At 36.5% G+C, this 25,395-nt stretch overlaps 1 protein-coding gene across 1 annotated transcript in view; it reads left to right on the top strand.

The window, feature by feature from the left end:
* The window catches only part of PURG (purine rich element binding protein G), a 34,755-nt gene extending 16,973 nt beyond the window's left edge, over nt 1-17,782 (top strand). Inside the window, exon 3 of the mRNA XM_057537153.1 lies at nt 16,880-17,782. Coding sequence (XP_057393136.1) covers nt 16,880-16,984 — 105 coding nt within the window. The 3' untranslated portion in view covers nt 16,985-17,782. The remainder of the gene's footprint in view (nt 1-16,879) is intronic.
* Nucleotides 17,783-25,395: the final 7,613 nt, after the last annotated feature.

Genomic DNA, 25,395 nt, shown 5'->3' on the forward strand with positions numbered 1-25,395 from the left:
AAACATTTTTAAAACTCTTCTTTTTCAGTTTTTTCCTTAAAAAGTTTCTCTTACTCTGTTATTAAAATTTTTTAAGAACTCAATAAAGTTTGCAATCCTGTAAGCAATATCCATCTAAATAGCCAGAAATGCTATAATTAGGGTTTTATGCTTATGATCTTGACGTAAGGAAAAAGCCTACCATTTCTTGGCTTAAATTATTTTGGAACTAACAGAAAAACTAGTTGACCATGATTCTTGGATAATGATAACTGAACTTTTCTTCATTTTATGCATTTAACAATTCATAATATCAATGTATTCTTATGATTTTTTCAGAAAAAATGCAGTTTACTGAGAACATTTAAAATAACTCCATAATTTTTGTAGCACCCAGATATTTTTCTTCAATGATCTGTTGCAACAGATTGATAATATTTACTTCAAAGAAAATTCTTTAAAATTGAATTTCATTATTCCTTTGATTTCCATTATAAAATCAAAAATGTTTTCTCAGCAAGGGGAAAAAATTTTTTTTGAGTTGAAAAGATTTTGTGAAAGAGTTGAGGTGCATCTGGTTCAGTAACATACTAAGCAATGATTTTTTTCTTTGCAGTGCTCCCATCATTTTAAGATCTTTCTCCACTGCCCACTGTTGTCACCCCTAAATCACAGAACTTCATTTAGCATCATGCAGTCCTCAGGGCACATGTTGCCAAAAACCCAGAACTTAACTTCTCCTCTCTTTGTAGTCTCTGACATAAGCTAGGCATTAATATTTTGCCAGTAGGAATCTTTGCGGGTTTTTTTTTGGCTGCACTGCACACACCATGCAGGATCTTAGTTCCCTGACCAGGTTTCGAACCTGTGCCCCCTACAAATGCAAGCGCGGAGTCTTAACCACTGGACCGCCAGGGGAGTCCCAATAGGAATCTTTAATGTAGTAAACTCCCGTGTGAAAATTCCCCAAGTTCTGAGCCTTTTTCTGACAACTGCTTACCTACTTTATCAATTATAATGTTAAATTTACTTAGAATTAGGGATCCCTGTGTGACTTATAATAACTAAAACTAGTTTGTATTATTGTTCTTCAAACATTGCTAAACTATACTCCTATTTAAGGATCCTTTGGGTCATTAGGTAACCATGTGCAATTTGGTTTGTTAATCACCACTTACTGTTTGACTCATTGTTTGAAAAAGACCCCAATATTCCATTTAATGACTTGCCAAGCTGGGATTCAAGCAGTACCTTCCATTAGGTGATTTGCTTCTGATGTGAGACATATTACAGAAAATCTACACTTTGATGGAAATTTTTTTATGTTTTATGTGGGAAAAAATTAATCTAGGTAAACATGAAACTTGATTCTTAAATTAGATTTTTAATAATTCAATTCTAAATGACAAGTTCGTTTTAATAATTTTGTTACAAAAATAACTATAAAATGAATGTGGATGCCAAATTACTCACTACTGTATAATTGTGCTATAATTTATAAAGCCAGAATATTTTAGGTGTTTTTTATTTGGACTATTATTTCAAGCATTCATGGAATTTAAAGAATCCTAAGGTCTCTCCTTTGCCCTCCTGGTGTGCAGAGGTGTGGTGTAGAGGCTAGGGGTACTGTGTTGTATGTTATCATTCAGAAACCCTGGCTCTGTGCATTCTAGATAGGACTGGGGCAGGTCATTTCACTGCTGGAGACTCCAGCTTGCTTATCAGTGTGGGCCTTGATCAGAAGAACCTTTCAATTTCTATATCCATGGAGTCAGTGAAACTTCTCCTAAAGTTACCTTCAACTTCCTTCTCTGGGCTTTTCTCATTTTGTCTGTATCTTCTCTATTTTATCTGACATTAATTGACCATACTTTCCTTCTTGGCATCGTTCATATTTAGTTACAGTTGCTTTGGTAAAGTGTGGACTTATCTTTCGGCCCTATACGCCAAAAGCTTTAAATAGGCCATTCTTCCATTTCCAAAAGATTTTTTTTAGACACAGCCTAAAACTTGATTAAATATATTTTAAAAATTTAAACTTACTTTCCCATAGAAAAATCCCATCTTTTTAACTTGAATTTAAGTTTAAAACCAGAGACTGTTTTTCTTCCTCTTTTCTATTCCCCTCTACACCTAGCCCCGGGCTGATGACTTAAATCATCCCTCTTCACTTAATCACAAGTGTTCCTGTTCCTGTTTTGCCTTTGAAATCTTGTTGCTTCAAGATCACGGTACTTAACAGACAAATCAAAATGGCGACAAGTGGGAATGAAAGTGATAATTTAAAAACCTGATAAGAAATACTATGTCATTTTATTTCAAAGATTGACTCACAAATTAAGGTTCAGTAGAATATGAGATCTTTAGTTTCCTACCCATCCTAAATTTTACTTTAGAAATATCTTTTCCCTTGCTTAATAGATAAATGATCCTGTTCTTGTATTCATGCAGTGACTATTAAGCGGCTCCTCTGGGCCAGCCCTTTTGCTAGGGACTAGAGAGACAATGAGCTACAAAAGGAAAATATTCCACTGCCATTAGCTTTAAGTGTGCCATGTCCAAAGTTATTTGCTTCAAAGCAGCTGTTGGAGCCTTAATCAAGCTGTCATTCTTTCCATTCAACAGATACTCATCTGATTATCTGCCACAGGCCAGGCAGTGTGTTGGTATATACGAGAAGTGTGTTTGGAGCTATTATAAAATGCTGTATGTTATTTTCCCTTGAAAACAGTTTATTCTTTACATATGATGAATGATCTACATTCTGTTATAGTGTTCAAAGTATATTTCATTGATGCAAATTTAGAGAACTACAGTGATACTATTTTAAACAATATTTCTGTCTTCTCCATTCCAAGTCTCTTTTGATGTCCTAGGATGAAAATAATAATTCTCTTTCATCTCATGTGCCTGTGTTCAAATGGTAATGACTTCCTGAGCTCTAGGTTGGAAATTGTGAAACCCCATTCAGGTTCGTCATAAGACTGCTGTGATTTCTGTATGTCCATGGGGACTGAGTTGGGGAGAAGGATGAGGAAGGCAAGGAATAGTAACATTCATGTCACGTATTTGCCCTCCCTGCTCCAGGCCTTTGTATTCATCCTCGCTTTAATTTTATTGCATTCTCATTGCATATACGATATCTTCATAAACTTTTCTCTCCATATGTCTGGATTTACAAAATCCATCAGTGTTCTCAACTATGAATTACTCACCAATGTCTTAGCTGAATGGAATAAGCCTGATTCTACTGTGTCTTTGTAAATCACAAGTTGTAATAATTTTCACTGTAGATGCATTGCAGTGAAAATCCATTAATGGGTAAATTCAATTAGTTATTGGTACGAAAGATTCATTTATCCTGAAAGTTTTTCTATAACTGATCATTAGTTCTGAAATATTTTCTAATTAAATTCAGTGTTAGAAGAATTATAGAATTTTAAATTATAATACTTTTCATATAATTTGACATATTTTTCAGAGTTCTTTCATATATTAGATCTCATTTCATCCTGATGAAAATATTGAGTTAGATTAGTTTAGGTCAATATCACTAACCTCACTTAACAAATGAAGAAAACAGGCCAAGGCAGGTTAAATGATTTGCTGTAGATCATCTAGTGATCTAATAAAATACCAGGGTTTATAAGGAACCCACTGCTCGTTGAAGCCTCATAATTAACACTATAGAAAATTTAAATGGTAAACTTGAAATCAAAATCTGTTAGAATTAAACACATGTTTTTATAGCGAAATTAGTTTTTTTTTTTAACACGTTCTAGGTATTTTCCTGTTTTTGTTGTATCTTTAGCCTCAATTCTGCACTGAATCTACAATCCATTTTGGCCCTGGCAGTAGGCATATGAAGTCATTATATTGGTGTTCATGTCTATATAGAAACCACTTGCCTGGATTCAGCCTCTTTGCCTCTAGTTATTGAGACTTTGACCCTCTCTTTCCTGAACTTCCCACCTTAGTGAACCTTCCAGAACTGGATCCTAATAGCTAGAATACAGATCCCTTCCTGTCCTGTTAACACATGTCTTGTCATGGCACTGCATTGCAGTGTAGCCTTCAAAAAATGTTATTTAGAGAATTTAAGAGATAAAACTACTTCATTGTACAATAAATTCAGTTAATAATGAAAAATCAACTAGTGATTTTTTTCCCCCTACACTCTTATGAACAAGAGATAAATGACCACATAATAAGTTAGAAGCAAGCTTTTTCAAAAACCCGTTTGAAAGGGATGTTCCAAGTTTTTATCAAATTAACTCAAGAACCCACATCTTCATTTATAACGTTACAGCAGTTAACAGTGCAGTAATCTCCTTCACACACACACGAAATTTAATCATGTTCACTATGTTGTATTTATTGAAGCAGAAAATCAAAATAATACATACTAGGAATATTTGAATTTCAATAGGATCAAAAGCATTGTGGTTAAAGCTCTCCTGACTAGGAAATTCCATTGAATAAATGATCTTGCTCCTGGCATTCCCAGTTAACCATGGGTTTGTAGCCTCACTGAGGAATTAGCAGGCTGAATTCTCAGTTCTTACATGGAGATTGAATTTCTCTCTATATATATTCCTGTGGCCATAAAAGTTTCATGTTGGCTCAATCTGCATAAATAATCACATAACTATAAATATAAGAAGGTCAATATGTCTAGGCTTATCATGCAGGAGCTTAATAGAAATTCCACATTTGCTTTTTGCATTGTGAGGAATAAAACAACAATTTTAATTTAAAACAATTTAATTTTACTTAATTTCCTCCTCCCCCTTAAATAATAGCAATAATTTCAGCTGTATTTCTAGGCACTGGTTCCCCACAGAGTTATCAGGCAGTGTCAGTGGCCTAGTACAGAATGGTAAAGAGTACAGAACAGACTTTCATATCAGCCAGTCCTGGGTTCAGGTTCAAATTCTGTCACATATTGTGTAATTTGGGGCAAATTTTATAACTTTATAGAGTTACTGTGAGAATTTATTCACTCAGCTTTCAGTTTATACTTACTAATGACTCTGTTTTTGGGGGCCAGGGGATGTATCAACAACAACACAGATAAAGTTTCTTGCTTCACAGAACCTAGAGTCAGCCAAAATTTTCTTAAAGAAAATTAAATGTCCTGAAGCTGTTAGCAAAGTTTCTGTCACATAATAAGCATTTAATAAATATTAATAGCATCATTATTAATTCTTCCCAACCCATAAAATGGATGGTTCCCCAGAAACTATAACAAACGTATGCAAAATTGGAAGGACACCTCCTTTTACCGGAGGAGCTCTCTGGTAGAGTAGTGGCAAGGGAGTTAGTTGGGCTAGTTATAATCCCTTGAAGCTATTTTCAGTAAAATATAAAAGCAAACAACTGTGTAGGCAGAAATTTCTTGGACAGGAAACAAAAAGCCCTAACTTTTATAAAAGAAAAAAAACTAGACTTCTCCGCAGTTAAAATTTTCTGCTCATCAAAAGACACCATTAAGAAAATGAATAAGCTATCCACAGACAAGGAAATAGCAAAGTATGGTTTTATTGCTAGAGGGAAACAGAACTGCTTTGTTTCGTTTTTTAAAAAGATGATCATTAGGCAGTTTGCATAATTTGGGGACAAATTGCCCCACTGCTAAAAGGATTCTAATCACCCGTTTTCTAGTATTGGTGTAAGTATCCGTAGTAACTTAACAACCTATGATTTTCTTGTCTTAATCTGCCATCAACTTTTTTTTTTTTTGCCTGAAGGACTCTTTGGAGTAATGTAACACCCTCATTTTATAACAAATAGGAAAAATATTAAAGATATCATGTGACTTGTTCAAAATCATTTAACTAGTCATTTCAGAACTTGAGCTAGACCTTATTAAATGGTCTTTCCACTACCTAATATCTACTTCTCTATTATTTTGCTTCAGAATCAGTCGGAGATGGTATGTGTGATTCATTTAGAATATGTGTTTGTTTTCTTCTCTCAGCTGGAAGAATTTTCTCACCTATCTATTTTAAAGGTGAAAACTATTACAAGATTATGTTCATGAGTCATTTTTGATTCTGAAAAATAGCTTTTTTGATAGTTGATACACACTTTAACCCTTAGTTTCAAGATGGTAAAGGAGCCGTTATAATTGAGGCCCCTACAGAACATCGTCTCAATACTGAGCTTTTTTTTTTTTTTTTTTTTTGGCTGGGTTGAGTCTTCGTTGCTGCGTGCGCTCCTCTAGTTGCGGCTAGCGGGGGCTACTCTTTGTTGCGGTGCGCGGGCTTCTCATTGCAGTGGCTTCTCTTGTGGAGCATGGGCTCTAGGTGCACGGGCTTCAGTAGTTGTGGCACGTGGGCTCAGAAGTTGTGGCTCGCGGGCTCTAGAGCACAGGCTCAGTAGTTGTGGCGTACGGGCTTAGTTGCTCCGCGGCATGTGGGATCTTCCCGGACCAGGGCTCGAACCCGTGTCCCCTGCATTGGCAGGCGGATTCTTAACCACTGTGCCACCAGGGAAGTCCCTCATATAATCTTAAACTATATTTTTTTCTATCTTCTAGCACTTAGCATTCTGTTTTTCTTTGGTACTTATGAACTTATAAACCTCTCACTATTTCGGAAACTATTTACATGAAACATCACACAACTACCCATTCTATTAATTATGTAAGTTTTTATTGTTGCCTCTAGAGAAGCAAACAGTGTCCTTTAGTGTCAATTGAGCTTTTAAAAGAACATTTTTTATAGTTAAAAATAACATTATCATGTATCAATTTATTGTTGTTGTTTTCCAACTGTGTCAATTTATATTTATGCGATTTTTTTGTCAACAATAGCAGTAGCAGCAATAATGACATGGGACTTAGGGGTTTCAGAGCATTACTTTTTTTGCTAAGTATGTGCCTGTACTTTTCCTTTTCAGTCATACTGAATTTTTAACATATAGTAAGAAGCAACTATGTGAGGTAAGAAATGACAATTCCAAGGAAAAGAAAACATTCATTCACTGATTCAACAAATAGTTATTGAGTTCCTCCCACAGGCCAGGCATTGTGCTAAGGAAATTTCTTACTTTCTCCATTTCTTTCTTCTACTCTCTAGTGGAAATGATGAATAGTAGTTAAATTATATATTTTAGATATCTTTGTATGATACATGGGTTTAGGACAGCATAAGCCTTTGGTGGGTTAGAATTGGAATTACAAAAAGAAATAATTTGGTGAAATAATTATCTGGCTTTTGATTACAGTTTTAATTTTGCACTTAAATACTTGGCATCACTTGCCCCTGAATTCTCTTCAGGATATTACTATTTTCTTCTCAGAACCAATAGTCCTTTTTCACTTCATTTTTGGAATCGTCCGATAGTGTAATAAGGTTATTTCTGTAGGAAGTTGGGAATTCATTGAATATTTTAACTCTGATTGTAACCTCTTTAAAGTCGATGAGCATGGCCCCTTAGATTTGAAGTGGTGAGGTAATCATTAAAAATTAGGCCCCAACCACTGGCATTCAAAATGGTTTTAAAATGTGATTTACTATATATACACTCGATTATGCACCAGGTAGCAAAAAGTAAAATCTTGTTTCCTTCCCGCCTGAATGTTTTAAGTTCATCTGTCTGCTTTAGGTAGTAGTGGTACACTGTTGCCACACCAGTATTCACACACCTTGGGGAACCAAAGCAAGAGTGAAGGCCAAACTGCCATGATTACTTTTAAGTAGCATTTGAGCCAAAATTTTATCAATTTTTTTTCTGCATTTATAAATTAGTATTTTCACAGCAATAAAACTGACTTGGAAAATCTTTTACATTCTAGGGTATTTTTTTAAATAAATTTACTTTTTTATTTTTGGCTGTGTTGGGTCTTCGTTGCTGAGCGCGGGCTTTCTCTAGTTGCAGCGAGCAGAGGCTACTCTTTGTTGCAGTGCGCAGCTTCTCATTGCAGTGGCTTCTCTTGTTGCGGAGCACGGGCTCTAGGCGTGCAGGCTTCAGTAGTTGTGGCACGTGGGCTCAGTAGTTGTGGCTTGCGGGCTCTAGAGCTCAGGCTCAGTAGTTGTGGCGCACGGGCTTAGTTGCTCTGCAGCATGTGGGATCTTCCCGGACCAGGGCTCGAACCCGTGTCCCCTGCATTGGCAGGTGGATTCTTAACCACTGCACCACCAGGGAAGCCCTCTAGGGTATTTTTTGAACATAAAATGTTTTATATCTTTTCTTAGAGCTGACACATTTACTATGGTCCATAAAAGAATGTGTCTTAATTTTTCTCCAGTTATAAAGAGCCTGTTTTGGTTTGGTGCCCTGATATAAAATCCATGTCCTCTGCAGAGTATTAGTCATGGACCCCATTCTAGGATATGTTGCTCTCTATGGGACATGGTGAGGGTAGAAGTTTTGAAGTGAAAAAAGAAGAATGACACCAGCCTTCATGATGCTTCTTCAGCAGAAGTATTTTGCTTAGTTGTAATGTTGTTGAACATTTTGTATTAAAGTATAATTTACATACAGCTCTTATTATACCATTCAGTCATTTTTGGCAAATATCAAGACATAGAACATTTTTCTCACCCCAGAAAATTCCCATGTACCCCTTCCCAGTCACCACCCACACTCTCCCCCTCCTCTTGACTTCCAGAAGCAGTCACTGATCTGATTTCTATTAGCATAGGCTACTTTTGTCTATTCTGGAATTTCATATAAATTAACATGTATTTTTTGTATTTGACTTCCTTCACTCAGCCTAGTAGTTTTGAGATCATCTGTTGAGCTTATCAGTAGATAGTGACTTTTTATTGCTAATGATGCTTTTTTTAAACAGGCAAAAAATAAGCAGATCTTCACTGAGTATCTTAGTTGAATCATGGCAGCAAACCTGTAGTAAGAATGGAGGGGACAAAATACCCTTAAATATTAATATTAAATAACTGCTCCTAACATTCAAACAACTCTCTCACCTTAGTTATGTGCATACTCTTTTGAGAGACTCTAAATTATTCTGTTAAAAACAGAGATAATGGGCTAGTGCACTTCAGCAATTGCAATGGCCAAAGAATGGTTATTATTTATTTTACTTCACAGTTCTGCTTCGACCTCAGAAAGTAATGTGAAAAATAATTCCAAGTGAGGAGATACTTCTTATGATATCTCTATTATCAAAGCATGCCGGAAGGAATGCTTTCATTGTTTATCAATATGGTAATGCCTCAGTAGCTTTTATGCACTCTTAAAATTATATAACGTAGACCTTATGAATCAGTTATTATTGGAAACTCACATTGGTCCATAGTTTTATACGTGGAAAGAGAGTGGATACAATGAAAGCAACATCCAGATTGCATTTTTGTTTTTCTGAAAGTTCTAACTGAATTTACCTAAATTTTGCCATTTGAAGCAAAGAGTAGTTGAGATTCTGAGGAGTGGCAATATATTTAAGGGAAGATAATATTGTTATTCTAGTGAGCCTTAGTAAATTGTGTACCAATAGATTGAAAGGAGGAAGTTTTACTATCTGCTGTTGTCTTTTTCAAGAGAATCCTATTCTTACCAAAGAGGGGTCTGAGTTTTGACGTAACTAAATAAAGGAGAGGCTTGAGCTGGCCTTTGGCTAGTCCATCCCAATCCATACCATGTCCACCTTTAAGATTCTAAAAGGAGGAGCTGCAGAACCACAAAGAGATCCCAGAACACTAAGTCACATACCAAGAGCATACCCAACAGGGCTTCTCTTAACTTTATGGGAAGGTAGTAAGTCATTTTCAATGTTTATACAACTATTCAGCAAGAGAAAGAGTAACCATATGGTACTACAATGCTGTATCAGTTCTATGGAAACAGACACTCAAAGGAAATATTTTGCCAGATTATTGAGAGAATATTAATAACATTTCATAGTATTCCCATTCTCTGAATCCCTCTCATCTACTTATTTTCTCATTTCTTTTACCTTTCTGCCTGCCACTAAATACACATATCTTCCTTCTCCTCTCTGATAGCTATTTTTCTCCGTATGGTTCCTAAATTATTGTACCACATTCATATTTCATTCTGATTATTCCAAAAATACTGAAATGAAACTCCCCTTTAACATGACCTACTTTAATGTAGAATTTGGCCTAAGTCTTACTTCTCATGAAAAGACAGTTACATTTGAATTACCAAGAGAATCTCGTCAGTGTAATTTAACCCATAAGGAGGATTTGAAGTGCTATCATACTCAGCTTCAAGGATATATGTTCTAAACTGTGAAGATGATTAACTACTTTCAAGCAGTATGCATGAATTCTCTAAGCAGTTCATCATCCTTTTGGTTGTAGTAATTAATTTTAATTAACTGCCAATAATGTTTGTTGCCATGTGGAAACGTGAGGATATGGCCCTGGTTATCATTTGAGTATGTGTAATGACGTGAGTTTAATGTTCAAAGGGTAAAGAGGTCTTAGGTTGTGAAATAAAGAATTATAAGCCTGAGTTCCCAGTGAGTACATGCAGCTTGAAGAGTTTTGAAAAGTCCAACTTAGCAGAAATTAAAGCTGATAGTAAATCATCTTTCCTCCACCTGTGTATTTATGCTTCTGGCTAATAAAAATTAGATTTTTGCTTCCTAATTTTGGAATGAATAATGTTTTTCTTCTCAGTCAAAATGTTCAAATTAATAGTGCTGTTTTTATTAACATGTACAGCAGTTTAGAGATTCAAACTTGATATCGTTACCATTTAGTGTTTTTTACTGATGTGATTTAAAACCATAACTCTAATTTTTACAAGAAATCATTTCTTTCACCTTTCTCTCTTTGAAAGTGGGAATGAGGGCATGAGTTGTACTTAACTGGTAAGACCTATTCTTTTTTTTTTTTTAACTTTTGGGTTTATTTATTTATTTATGGCTGTGTTGCGTCTTCGTTTCTGTGCGAGGGCTTTCTCCAGTTGCGGCAAGTGGGGACCACTCTTCATCGCGGTGCGCGGGCCTCTCACTATCGCGGCCTCTCTTGTTGCGGAGCACAGGCTCCAGACGCGCAGGCTCAGCAATTGTGGCTCACGGGCCTAGTTGCTCCGCGGCATGTGGGATCTTCCTGGACCAGGGCTCGAACCCGTGTCCCCAGCATTGGCAGGCAGACTCTCAACCACTGCGCCACCAGGGAAGCCCAAGACCTATTCTTTAGAGGACAAGTTCAGGTAAAGTAGTGGGAGTAGGAGCAAGCTCTTAGCTGCTAATCGTGCTGACGACATAACATATTGTAATATCCACACTATATTGACATAAGTTAAGTAGATTTATTTAAGATTTAAAAGGCTTTACATGGTGTTGCTGCAAAAGGAGGCCTAATGATGGTTTAAAGAAAATTTTAATACTCACAGTTGTTCAGGTGTTCCAGAATATTAAACTTTACAAGGTTATTCTTTTTTCTTAAAAATAAAATATATTTTGATTACCATACAGATTCCCATCATATCAGAGGAGGAACCAGTTAGCACAACATAGAATTTTAGAGCTGGAAAAGACTTTGATATCTAGTTTAATCTCACCATTCACCTAGTTCACTAAAATCTCTGCCTTCTCAAGGATCTTAACTTTCCTGCGCTTATTTCCAAAACATTGAAGAACACTAGTCCTCAGTTCCTTTCGCCCTATCTGTGTAACTGTCTTTCCACTCCCTTCTGATATTCTCCATAGTCATGATAATGATTGCAGCTGGGAGGATTATTTCCTTGGTTCTTTGTGCCTGAATTAGCTTAAGGATAGTCTATTGTACATAAAAGTACAACTTCTCATTTAAATATTTGACAAAAGGCAAGGTGAATCATTCAAAGTGTTAGGAGTAGTTGTAGTAACAGCCGCGTCATCGATACTCTGGAGGGCATGTACAATATGGGCTTTGCCATCGTGCATAATACTACCTACCTTCCTGTAATAGAGAAGACGCAAGAGTGGACAAGCACAGCTTTTCAGTTGGGCGGTGGAGTTGAAGTTCTTTGTTCTGTTTTCTCAATCTCATTTCTCTTTCATTAAGTCAACAAATATTTATTTTGCATACAGCATGAGCTAGATAGTCGGCTAGGTCTAGATGTACAGCAGACAAGATCCAGTCGTCGGCCTCAGAGAGTGTATGGTATAGATAAATAGAATAGGACAACTGCCTTTGGATTGGAGAAGATATATCTGTGTAGTTCTACCACTGCTCAAGCACTTTATTAACTTTGCCTTCCTCATAGGGATACAATGAGAAGTCACTGTTATAACCGATTGTGAGGCATTTGGAAATGAAAAGTGCTATAAAAGAGCTGAATAATAGAAAGCAAGATTAATTATATGATAGGAACGGTCCTCATCAGTATATTCAATACTTACGTCATCACTATAGCAGTGCTACCAGGGAAAAGCTCAATTAGGTAAATACAACTGCCTAGCTTTTGCAAAATCAAGAAAAAAAAATCTGTGTGTTGTAGCAAGAAAGATTGTGGAATCATATTATTTTGGGTATTACATGAGCTAATATATAGTTGGAATATCATATATAGTGTGGAGTTTCTACACGTCTGTAGTTTCTATTAAGAATATTATACATTTCAGTGTTATTTGAAGTATTTCTCTAGTTATTGTTAAATGCTACCACTATCCAAGACTATTACTTACCAATAAGAGATTATATTCTCATATTCAAAAACTACAAGAAGGCTCTTTAAATTATATAGGAAGGATATCTGTCCTTTCTGTGACTAACCTTTTATATGTTGGGTTTGGGGGAGTTGTCATCAGCGATTTATCATGCCTGATCCTTTCTGATTTTACTTGTTTTTAAAGTTTGTTACTTCTCTCAGAGGACTAAGATACCAATTTTTATATCCCGTTCTATATCCTCAGAAGGTAAAGAATTTATAGAATTGGGCATTTCTTTCATATGCTTTTACGTGGTCATTTTTACACCCAAGGGAGAGTCTCAAACTGTAGAAAAAAGAAGGGGTCCTTTTTTGCTAGTCATTTAATATTCCATGACTATGAACTAATCCTGATGTTAACATAAGTTATTGTGTGTTTTTACCAGCATTTTTCACCCTAATTAAATGAGACACTACACCACACTGTTTAGCCTGTGGCATAACAAAAAAGACAGGTGAGCTGTCATTGAGAATCATGATCCTACGTTCTCTCTCTCCTCTGAATAATAAAATTATTTTGGTCTCAGTTTAGAATGCGACACCTCCCTAGTTTAACTTCATCACATTCAAGCAACAAAACTATTAAAATTCTAACCTAACGTGGGTACCATCTATTTTAAAATATATATTAATATAATTATTACATGGTAAAGGGATCTTCTGTTTGTTTTTTTGTTTGTTTGTTTGTGTCTTTCCCTGATTCACCAAATTTAATAATATGGAGAGCTTCCACCACAGCTGCTTATTATTTGTTCCATATGTTGATGCTTTTGTCTCTAATGTCCTTTTGTCCTTATTATATTACGTCTATACATTTCCATTTCACATTTCGATTTAGAATAAAGAGATAGAAGCATGAAAATTAATTACCCATGCATCAAACATTTTTGCTGTGCTTAACAGGAACGAACACTTAAGACTAGAAACCTTAATGTTTAATACTGTCTTCAAAACTCAGCTATTGCATATATTGTCACTTCAGCAATGGAAGAAACTGAGTATAATATGTAATCAGATAAAAACAGGATAACTACGTTTAAAAAAAAGCATATGATGTCTGTGCATTGCATGGCAGGGTGTTACTAAAATTTGCCTAGATAATCTCTCATGATATTTTCAGATTTTATGGGAATGCTTTGGCTATACTTGGATTTGAATCTTCATAATGACAAAGGTTCTTAATAGTTATTTTTTTAAAACACACTATACTGTTTTTAGAAAGTTATAATTCATCTTCCTGCTTATATTTGTGCTAAGTTTGTACTATACTATTAAAAAGAAAGGTAAATTTATATATACTTAGACTTTGAAAAGTAGACTCGTACATTTTTTAAAATTTTTGGTAACTTGTGGCACTTTGGTAAAGGAATGTGCAATTATAAAAGTTTATGCCATTTTAATTTTTTTTAATTCCCAGGAATTACTCTTACTAGGCTTTAGATTCAAAACCAAACCCAATTTTAAGATCAGCACTTTTTTCCTACTGGTAGTTCCTGTTTTTCCAATTATATGGAACATAAACTAATTTTTGCAATGAGTTTTACCTTTCCTCCTCCATTCTAATCTCAAGAAACTTTGAATTTAAGGAACATTTTAAATTAATCCAGTGGTAATTAGAAAAGCATTTTAGATGTCATGGCCATTTAATCTGGTGCCTGACTTTAGTAATTTTCTGATAAAATTAACTAAATTCCTGAAAAAGAATATTCAAACATTTTAATTTGTTTTCATTGGTTGTAACCAATTGAGTAGTTGATGTCCATACAGTCATAATTTATCTTAAAATCTGCAGCTGCCAAGAGAACTAAGGACACAGCTGTGCTTAAAATACCCCCATATCCTCCAAAGAGAAATCACAAGAAGAAATAGAATTCTGTCTGATATGGCTATTCTATATACTTCGATTAGGTTACCAGTATTTTACTGTGATACATCCATGGGTATTAGAAGCAAAATGAAAATAAATATAAATGCTTTAATATTAGATATTGGCATCAATATAGATTATGCATAAGGTATTGCAATAAAAATATTAATTGTGCCTGTATTTGAAGAATTTATGTTAGATTTTCTGTGGCCTTTTTCATTCAAGGCTGCACAATCATTTTAAATGTAAACACAACAGAATATATGTATGAATGAAATGATGACCCTGTTTGCCATGGGATTAAATATTCTGTTGAATTTTGGGGGGCATTGGCTGTTGTATATTATGACATAAACTTAGATTGTTCACAAGCAATATGTGTGTCTTATGTACAAATCACAGCATTTAGAAATTATACATCTTCCTTTTCCTCACAAAATGAATTCAGAATTTGTAATTCAAATTTTATCGTTTTAAGCTGCTAATTATTAAAAATACCTAATATGGATCAAAAGAGTAAATGAAATAAGGACTATGAAAGAATGCTAATTAATAGCATAACCCCATATCAAACTTCTGATAACTTTAAGTTTCTTATAAAGCCTTAAAATATTTTAGTGAAAAATTAATTACTTGGAAATGAAGGCACTTTATTACCTTGAACTAAGCTATTTGTCTGTATAGAACTTGTCTAAAATCCCATAAAATATTCTTTATCCTTTTATAAATTTATCCAACTTATGTGTTTTTCTAAACGTTCTTATAATTAAATGTAATAATTCAAACTATTTTAACTTAACAGAAAATTGTATTACGTAATACAACCAATGAACAATACAGAAAAAAACTCAAGCGTAACAAAAGTGTTTGTGATAATGGCAAAACTGTTAGTCTAAGTTAGTCTACAATCATTTGAGGTTAAAATGTTGTAAAATTTGAAGGCTTTTTCACTGAACAATTTTTAGACAGCTTTTATTTTTTAAATCTTATTTTTAATTGGTACTACCTTGTTTTGAAATGTTGATCAAAGATAAGGTCAATAAAAACTATTAAGCCAGCCTGTCATTACTCAATTTTGTTTTAGTTGAGGTTTTTTTTTAATGTAACCCTAAAACGTTAAGAAATAAGTGTTGCTTCTTCTATGCTCAAGTCAGCCATGCCTGGAGAATTATCAAATTTAAATCAGTAATGTGGATGTGCTGCTGTGTATACCTGTTTCCTCTTCAGAAAATTAGTACTTGATTTAAACAATAGATTTGGTTCAACAGAAAAAATAATAGGATTTTTTTTCAAAAGTTAAATTTTTTCTCAAATTACACCTTACATCTCTCTGACATTTATAAGGATAGGCTAACTTGTGTCCAAAAATGTTTTTCAACAGAAGAATATTTCAAAGCAAACAAACTTTGTGCTTTTTTTGTTTGTTTGGGGGCAGTTTACTTAAGAAAAAAACCCACTTTTCTATAATTTTACTTATTTTTAATTCTTTCTCTCTAGTGGCCATTTTCCTATCATTACTCGTAAATGTTTTGCTAAATGTAAATGCTGCTTCATAGATGTAGTCATCACTACATGGTACAGAAAGGAGTCAAGTTTATCAGAAGTCTACTCTTACCAAGGAGAAACTAAAGATAAATTCCATGTCAGTTCTTTGGTTTGTTTCTTTGTTTTCTTTTTTAAGTAAGATATATTAACCCAAAGGTGTGTTAATGTCATGGCATGAACAATCTTAAATGTAGATCTATTGAGTATTTTGTGATGCTGAGTAACAGACTTTTCTCAAATCTCTGTGATGCTAGCTATTTTCCTTAGAAGGTTTTTGTTTAATGTTAGATTGTTGTTCTGAAAGATGTTGGTCCTAGTGGGATTTTTAAAAACTGGGAAAACCAATAAATGCATGTGTTACAAGTATAGAAATAGTGAATTGTAAACTTACCATATAGTACTGATTCTATTTTCAAAAATGTTTTTGCTGTTAAATATATACAACATAAAATTGCTGCCATACTGTAATTGAGTACTTTTTCCTAAATGACCCTGTTATCACTATTCCAGAATTAGAAGTTGGGCAGATATATGATTGATTCATGTGTCTGCATAGATGCTTCAAGGTATATTCTTCTCTTGGGGAGTAAAAATATATTTTCCTTGGCATCAATGCACTGAGATCTGAATATACCTATATCTATTCTTATTGCACATTTCTTATACAGTATCTTCAAATGCGCCAAAATTGGCCTAGACGTGACTTAAAATTGAGGGTTTGTTACATGTTTTCTAACAGAAAGGTTTTCAATGAAACAGAAAGGTATTCATTATAGGTTTGTACTGTGAAAATAGTGAAACTCCCTTTAAAATTTCATATATGCTAAATTTAAATTAATATTTTTTCTTTAGCTCACAAATTACCCTAAATCCAGAGGGAATATCCACCCTTTTCACTGTTGTCAAATCCAGCATAAGGAACAGCCCTATGACACTACAAAAACAGTTGAGGAATAAGGAATAAGTCTCTTATGTCACACTTCAGAATAAAGGCATTCGGTGAAAGAAATGAACCGAAGTTCATCGTGCATGCAAGGCTTCTGTTCTTGACATTCCTCCGCGGAAGGGAAGACAAGTGTCAACACCACTGGCATCATTTTCAAACCGATCTTATGTGGAATATCTTCCACCACACTGGAGTACTTCTTGACTCGATCAGGGTTTTTTTTGTTTTGTTTTGTTCTGTTTTAATTCATCAAGCCTTTCCGTTTTCAAAAAACCATTTGTCAGCATTGAGGTAGAAGGACATAGATTTGAAAATACTTTCTTAAGAGATCATGTAACTATATAACTCTGAATTTAAAAACTGAGGAGGAGGGATCATTTCAACCCACCGCCTCTTACAAGAAACATGTTTTTAAATCTGTAACTGCTTTAGTGTTAACAGGGTACAAAGTGTTTTTTGTCCTGTATTGTACTTAAAAGGTTCTCATTGATTGGTGATTGTATTGTACTGTATGAAAACAAGTCATCAATTGCCTTGTATTGTTTATAATAGACCATACCATGTACTACTTCAGTTTTCATGTCCCAAATTTTTCTGTGATGCATGTTAACAGTTAGGTCCTAAAATTCTGTGGTGCTAATTCTTCCATATCCAATGGTGCTTTTGCGGACGCTAACTGCACACATGCTGAACAAAGCTTCACGTTTAAAACTTTCCTCCCTTCCTCTGTTTATATAAAGTACAATGAAATAACTTGAATTTGTCTCAAAGTATCACTGACAATCTAATAAACTGGTTTATATGTGTGATTAGTTTGTATTCTCGATTATTTTTCAGAAAGCAGATTAGTTCTGCTGGGCCCTCATATCAACCAAAAGTAGACCTTTTGTAGTGTTTATTTTGTTATTTGTGCCCAAAATTTATGGTATCTTTAGGAATTTAAATCCAGTTGGCCTGGCTTCTAAAATCAAGTTCAGATCAGATCTATAAAAACTAGACCTATCAAACCTGGAAATAAGTAAGTTGAGAAGAGCACAAACATCCTGAGTGTCTATTTTAATACTTTATTAATAAAGTTTTATCATCAGGTTGATATCATCTGGTCCATGAAATAACGTTTACATGGAAGCAAGTAGGCCTTCAAAACCTTTACTGAAACACAAAGACATTGAAAAAGCCATTCCTAAATGCTTATATTAAAAGTTCCTCTCCAGGTGTATGAAAATAAGGACAAAAAAATCAAATTGGAACTTTCCAGGACAAGCTGATATCACATGCCAGAATGGCATAATAGATAAGCCCATGCAGGGGGTTCACTGATTTTTAATTTTAGCATTTGTACTAAGAATCACAGCATTAGGACAAATGAAGTTGCTCCTGTATCTTCATGAGGACAGAGGACTATTTCTCCTAAACCAGAGATAAACTCAATATTAAGGCAGTGTGTGAATTTGCATGCTGACCTTGGTATTTTTCCTAACCCATGGGTAATCTTAAATTTTAAAAGAAAAGATCAAGATAAATCTGTAAAGCTCCTCAAGCAACAATCATGGGTCTCAAATAGAAAATGATCAAACCTACTCACCTAATCGAGTGGGTCCATGAGTGAAATGACATTCCAATACTACTGTGGTTCTTTATTACATAAAAAATGTAAGCTACAGTAATTTTGCCTCAAATAGTTATTAAATCATGTCTAACTTCTAATATCAGAAAATTAAGTTTAGAGAACAGAGCCCATATGAACACTGGGTTTGCATCTCCATGACTATCTTGAACAAATGCAGTATTTACTAAATCACAACCTCTCCCCAAAGACATTTCTTTCTTCTTCTTTTTTTTTTTAATATTTATTTATTTGGCTGCCTTGGGTCTTAGTTGAGGCATGCGGGATCTTTCGTTGTGTCGCGCGAGCTCTAGAGCATGCAGGCTTAGTTGCCCCGCAGCATGTGGGATCTTAGTTCCCCAACCAGGGATCAAACCTGCGTCCACTGCATTGGAAGGCGGATTCTTTATTTTTAAATATTTATTTTATTTATTTACATTCAATTCTTTTCGCTGCATCGGGTCTTAGTTGCAGCACGCAGGATCTTCGTTGAGGCATGCGGGATTTTTCGTTGTGACACGCGGGCTTCTCTCTAGTTGTGTCGTGCGGGTTTTCTCTCTTTACGCAGGCTCCAGGGTGCATGGGCTCTGTAGTTTGCAACACTGCGGGCTCTCTTGTTGAGGCGTGCGAGCTCAGTAGTTGTGGTGTGTGGGCTTAGTTGCCGCACGTATGTGGGATCTTAGTTCCCCCACCAGGGATCAACCTGTGTACCCTGCATTGGAAGGCGGATTCTTTACCACTGGACCACCAGTGAAGTCCCCCCAAAGACATTTCTACTGTATATTTTTGTAACTACCTTTACAGGATTCCAGCTCATGAAAACTGGCAATTAGTAAATGTACTATAAAATAATTCCAGGTTTTCTTCAATAAAAAAGAGAGAGAAAGGTCAAAGAAAGTCTTAGGGTATCTTTATTTCTGTGGTAATATTTTGCCTGGTAATCAAAAGAAAATTAATTCTAATTTTATGAAAGGATAAGAGAATAAATAAATTTCTTTTGGAAAAAAGTCTACTTTTTTTTTTTTTTAATTTATTTATTTATTTATGACTGTGTTGAGTCTTCGTTTCTGTGCGAGGGCTTTCTCTAGTTGCGGCAAGTGGGGACCACTCTTCATCGCGGTGCGCGGGCCTCTCACCATCGCGGCCTCTCTTGCTGCGGAGCACAGGCTCCAGACGCGCAGGCTCAGCAATTGTGGCTCACGGGCCCAGTTGCTCCGTGGCATGTGGGATCTTCCCGGACCAGGGCTCGAACCCGTGTCCCCTGCATTGGCAGGCAGATTCTCAACCACTGCGCCACCAGGGAAGCCCCTAAAAGTCTACTTTTTAATCTACATGGAAAGATCTCTAATTTTTATCCCCATGGTCAACCATAGTTATAAATCACAGTTCATCACAGTTTGTCCCACCTAAAAAATTGTTCTCACAAATTTTTTATCAGCCTTTTTAGTATGAAATTATTTTCAAAAACTCATTTGCCCTTTATAACTGAAAAGTAATACAATGACTACACTTTGTTAAGTTTGGCTGTTTGTGAGAATAATGTAGTCCCTCCCTCATTGAGTGAAACCATCATTGAGGTTTTTTTAAAGGTACAAAATTATATTTGCCTTTACAGTTTTATCAACCTTATTTTGGTAAGTTGCTTTTTCTGTTCCTTAAACAATAATTTCCCTCGGAGATCTTAAGCTCGTGTCATTTGTAAATTCTTGAATGAAAACACTTTAATAAAGATCCAGATGTTTTCCGTTGAAGAACATCTTTTGAGCTAAATTTCATGTACGCTAACAGCCTAACCTTACTCATCTTAGGGAACTAGTTTTTCTCATCAGGAATTGCTTTGAGTTTGAAAATGGCCAATGATAGTAATATTAATCTTCTTTTTTCTTTTCTTTTTATTTCTTTTTGGCCACACCACGAGGTTTGTGGGATTTTTAGTTCCCCAACCAGGGATCAAACTCCGGCCCTCGGCAGTGAGAGTGCGAGTCCTAACCACTGGACCACCAGGGAATTCCCTTGACCTTCTTTTTTTTAAAAAGCCAATCTATAACCTAAATTATTTCAGACTTGTCTTTACCCATTCTTTTTAAAACTATTGAAGTAGGTGCATGCTGAGTTCACACTGAAAAAGAAAATCACTTTTCTTACCCCCCACTTTATCCTTGGGGAAATGAAAAGACTTCTAGAAAATAAGCAAAAAGTAATTTAACACCAAAACAAATGAGTCATAGTTCATAAGACTGAATAAACTTTGAAATGGAGTAAGCACAGCACTATACATATTCTCCCCAAATGATCTCTCATTCTGAGTGGTAACTGAAGTGTACCCTTTTTGCAAGGCATAATGTTTGCCATCTTAAAAGACTTACTAAAAGATTGGCTTGTGAAGATTAAAAAGGACTCTGAATGAAAGAGTTGACCCTCAGTTTTGTGTGTTTAAAAACTCAGTTTTGTTAGTTCATTCTGGGTAAATACACAAGAGATCCCTTTTAAACAAGGTCATTAAAATAACACCTTGAGTGTCAGATATCCAATGGAGAAAACAATTAATTTACAACAAAAAATAGTGTTGTCCTATGGAGTAGGATTAAAAGGAAACTGCATAAGCCCCTGGACTTCAGGGGCTCCGCTGGTGGCACAGTGGTTAAGGATCCACCTGCCAATGCAGGGGACACGGGTTCGAGCCCTGGTCCGGGAAGATCCCACATGCCGCGGAGCAGCTGGGCCCGTGAGCCACAACTACTGAGCCCACATGCCACAACTACTGAAGCACACGTGCCTAGAGCCCGTGCTCCACAACAAGAGAAACCACCGCAATGAGAAGCCCGCGCACTACAACCAAGAGTAGCCCCCACTTGCCGCAACTAGAGAAAGCCTGCGCACAGCAACGAAGACCCAATGCAACCAAAAATAAATAAATAAATAGATTTTTTAAAAAAAGAAGTGGACTTCAATTTTTGCTTCTATACTTTTTAAATTATTTCATGATAATCATATATTATTTTTATAATTTTAAAAATGATTTTTTTAAAGGAAGGACTTAAATGCTAGATAGATTAGAATACCTGTGTCGACCAGTTGGCAATTCTCTTTCTAGTAGAAAAATCTACTTATAAAACCTAGTAACTATGTTCCTTGACAAGTATAAAATCAGATAGGAAGGAAATGAGTAATATTAATGAATAGCATCATGTTATGATGGGCTCCATGATACAAACCTGCCAAGGAAACGGAAATAATCACACCAGCTCATCAGAACAGTCACCCCGGAAAGCTATGACTACCAAGAGATCAGACCCCTTGGGAATGAAGGTTTGAGTCTTACTACCAGGTAAGCCACTGATTCCTGCCAAGGCGAGGGCTGGGGCGAGCGGTAATTTAGAATGGATGATGGAAGAGGAAGGGGATGAGTTCCAGCTGTGGCCCTGAGATCAAACGCAGCAGCATACCTTTCTCAGGCTGTGGTTGCTGCCCAGGTTCGTGAGCAGAAACGGGGGGGCCTGAGTGGGTCATGTGGGTTCCATACACATTCCTCCCGCCATGGCCCCTTGTTTAAAGCAGCACTATCTCCTTCTTCTGGTCAGCGTCAATGATCCCTGCCCACGTGGTGACTCCTCTTCTAACCTGCTGGTTCCTTGGCGTAAGGAATCCAAAGTGCCAGGACAGCAGCTGTAACTTGTTAGTTACATTGTAATTCAATGGATCCTGGCTATGTTCCTTGGCAAGAACGTGCCCCATTTGGAGACCAGAGCTGTGGGAACAGGGAGGCGAACTCCCCCAGTGGGTCATTGATAGTGATGATGAAGGAGAGCTGAATATGTCACCTCAAAATGTACCACTTTGGCATATCGATCATTTTGAATTAAAGTTACTTAAGAAACAGCCAGCGCAAGAAGGACATTCTGATCCTCCTTTGTCCCCTGAAAGCAGGAAATCTCCCACGTGAAGATACCCTCCCTGTAGCAGGAGTGTAGAAGGCATCCTTATCAACAGAGTAGGGAATTCAAGGCTCAGAGGGCTATGTAAACAAATCTTGATACTTCTTCAGTAATGTGCTACCCCAAGTCCAGATCCCTTTGTTCTGTCAATTCATCACAAATTGTTTCCTTGTCTAAAAAGGTACAAAAGCTGCCTGTTTTGGTCACTTCTTGGAGTCTCATATTTTTATGGACTCCCAAACGTATGAAATTAAATTTGTTTTTCTCCTGTTAATCTATCTTGTGTCACTTTAATTATCAGACCAGCCAAAGAACCTGGAAGGGAAGAAGGGAAAAGTTTTCCTCCCCTACAGCTTTGGCGCCCGGCGTGGGACTCTCCACAGGCTGGTCGTTGTTTGCTCTGGGGCTGCAGCAGCTGAGAGATCCCACGACCTCTGACAAGCACCGGCAGAAGGTAAGAATTCTTACCATGTCAGTCTCCCTCATCTCTGCCTGCAGGGTCTGTTGGAAGTGAGCGTGTGAGAGTCCTTTTCTTTTTCTTAAATTTAGATTAGCAGGAGAAAATATTTGTGTGAACTGGTTACTTGGGTGTAGCAACTCTGGTAGAGATTTGGTACGAGTACGCTTGTTTTCGATTGATCCCTTTCCTCCCAGAGATGGTCATTGTTTTCTTTTGTCTCTGTCTTTTGTGTCATTTGTCATAAGGAAGAAAACCATAGGGCAGAACACAGGTGTACGTCCTATAAGTCTGTTGTTCAAGGCGATGAGTTCACAGTTCTCACCAGACCAGCATCTATTTGGGCAAACTTTGCTCTGGTTCTCCTATATATATAAAAACCAGAGGAGAGTTTCCTTTCATCTTGTTCTTTGTCCTGAGAGCTTGGCTTTGTGACCAGTGAGAATATTCTCTGTGGTCTCTGCCAGCTGCAAGATGCAAGTACTGGCTTGCATTTGATGGCCAGTCAAATAGACAGGGGTTCTGAGACACAAAGTCTCAGCATTCTCTTTGTCCGACTGTGCCAGCTCTCAGGGGAATTTGTCAAAAGGTGTCCCAGTCCATAAAGGACCTTTGTCATTTCAACCTTCATTGTCTTGTTATTGCTGGAAATGTCCCATTCCAGTAGCACCAGCCCAGTGTCACAGATTAGCAGTTTTGTGACTGGAGGCATCTCACATTCTCATGGGAGACCCAAGACACTGTTTGCACTACAGGTGTCTTACTGCCTGTGACAACAAAGGCCTTTGCTTTCTTAGGCTAACTCTGGGAATGAACTTTCTGGACCTTGTGAGGGCTGCATCTTTTGCACTGTCCTTTGAGATACCTCTTGTGTTCATGGTTAAGCCATAAAAAGGCTTATTGGTTTGAGTCACTGTTGAGATTACTGTAAGATCCTATTCATCAATGGCCAGGTGATGGATCCTGTGAATTGGCCACATCTGAAAGAAAAAAAATTTTTTAGCGAGCTCTCATCCTAAACAATTATCTTATTGATATCTGTGGAAAGACCAAATGAAAAAGATTTCAGAAAAAAAGACTATAAAGGCTAGCTTGAGGGAATCCCTTAACAAGCTGAAAGAACAGAAAATAGACTTAGAACAAAAATTAAAGTTGTCATCCAAAATAAATTCCCCTCCTTAAAATCCAGTACCGTCTCCTTAGCAAATTCTCAAAACTCCCCCACCTTTCGCAGAAAATCCCTTAAACACCCAGTTACAGACAGCCCTCTAGCCTGGTCTCTACGCCCAGGGTACACAGGTTACTCATGTCAATGCTCAAAGCCAGAAAGTGAATTTAGCAAAAGCACCTGGGAAGGTCAGTAAGGCTCACTTGACTGTCTTTTACAACTCCTCCTATTTTCCTAGGCTCTAAATCAGGCTCTGCAAACATCAGGCCTTCCTATGCAATATCCTTTACAGATGTATCTTTGACCAAGAATTTATGTACCCTGGACAGTGACAGACCTTTTAAATTATAAAGCCCTTTTACCTCCACTTTCAGAAGATCCTACCAAATTTAGAGAGAGGAAGTAGAAAGATTAGTGGCCATTCAAAAGCCCTTTCACAGAGGAAACAGATGACCAGAATTTCTCCCAAGGTCTTCCTTCCTTCAAATTATCGGGAAATGGATCAGCTGCAGGCCGAGGTTCAGGATCTAATAGAAGCCATAATAGAAGATTTCTCCCTTAGGGTGAGTTGGTCGAAGTTTGAATTGTGCACTCAGAAAGAAGAATATCCAAAGGCCTTTGTTGAATGCTTTGTACAGACTTTTCAAAGGCATACTGCACTAAACCGTGAAGCTCCAGAGCATAGAAATCTTTTAATTTCTGCTTTAGTAGGAAATTTTCTCCCTGATATAAAAAGGCAAATTCATACTACTGTGGTTGGGTGGGCTAGTCAAACTGCTATCATTATCACAGAAGCAGCTACCCAGTTCTTTGAAGATAGCTTGCAGGAATGCAAGAGAAAAAAGAAGTTAAAATCAAAAATCCTTGATTTGCAATTTGAACCTTTAGAGAAACAAAAGCCCAACTCTGAGAACAAGTCAAGGTCCACTCACCCCCTTTTTTGCCTTCAGACATCTGCAGATATTGTAAAAAAATCAGGACATTGGAAGTACAGTTGTCCTGCATGTAAGAAAAAGATGGACATTTTAGAATAGTAATTACCCTAGACTTTTTTTTTAATAGATCTTTATTGGAGTATAATTGCTTCACAATACTGTGTTAGTTTCTGTTGCACAACAAAGAGAATCAGCCATATTCATACACATGTCCCCGTATCCCCTCCCTCTTGAGTCTCCCTCCCACTCTCCCTATCCCACCCCTCTAGGTCATCGCAAAGCACCTAGCGGATCTCCCTGTGCTATGCTGCTGCTTCCCAC

Source organism: Balaenoptera acutorostrata, chromosome 21 (assembly GCF_949987535.1).
Source record: "Balaenoptera acutorostrata chromosome 21, mBalAcu1.1, whole genome shotgun sequence".
NCBI lineage: Eukaryota > Metazoa > Chordata > Mammalia > Artiodactyla > Balaenopteridae > Balaenoptera > Balaenoptera acutorostrata.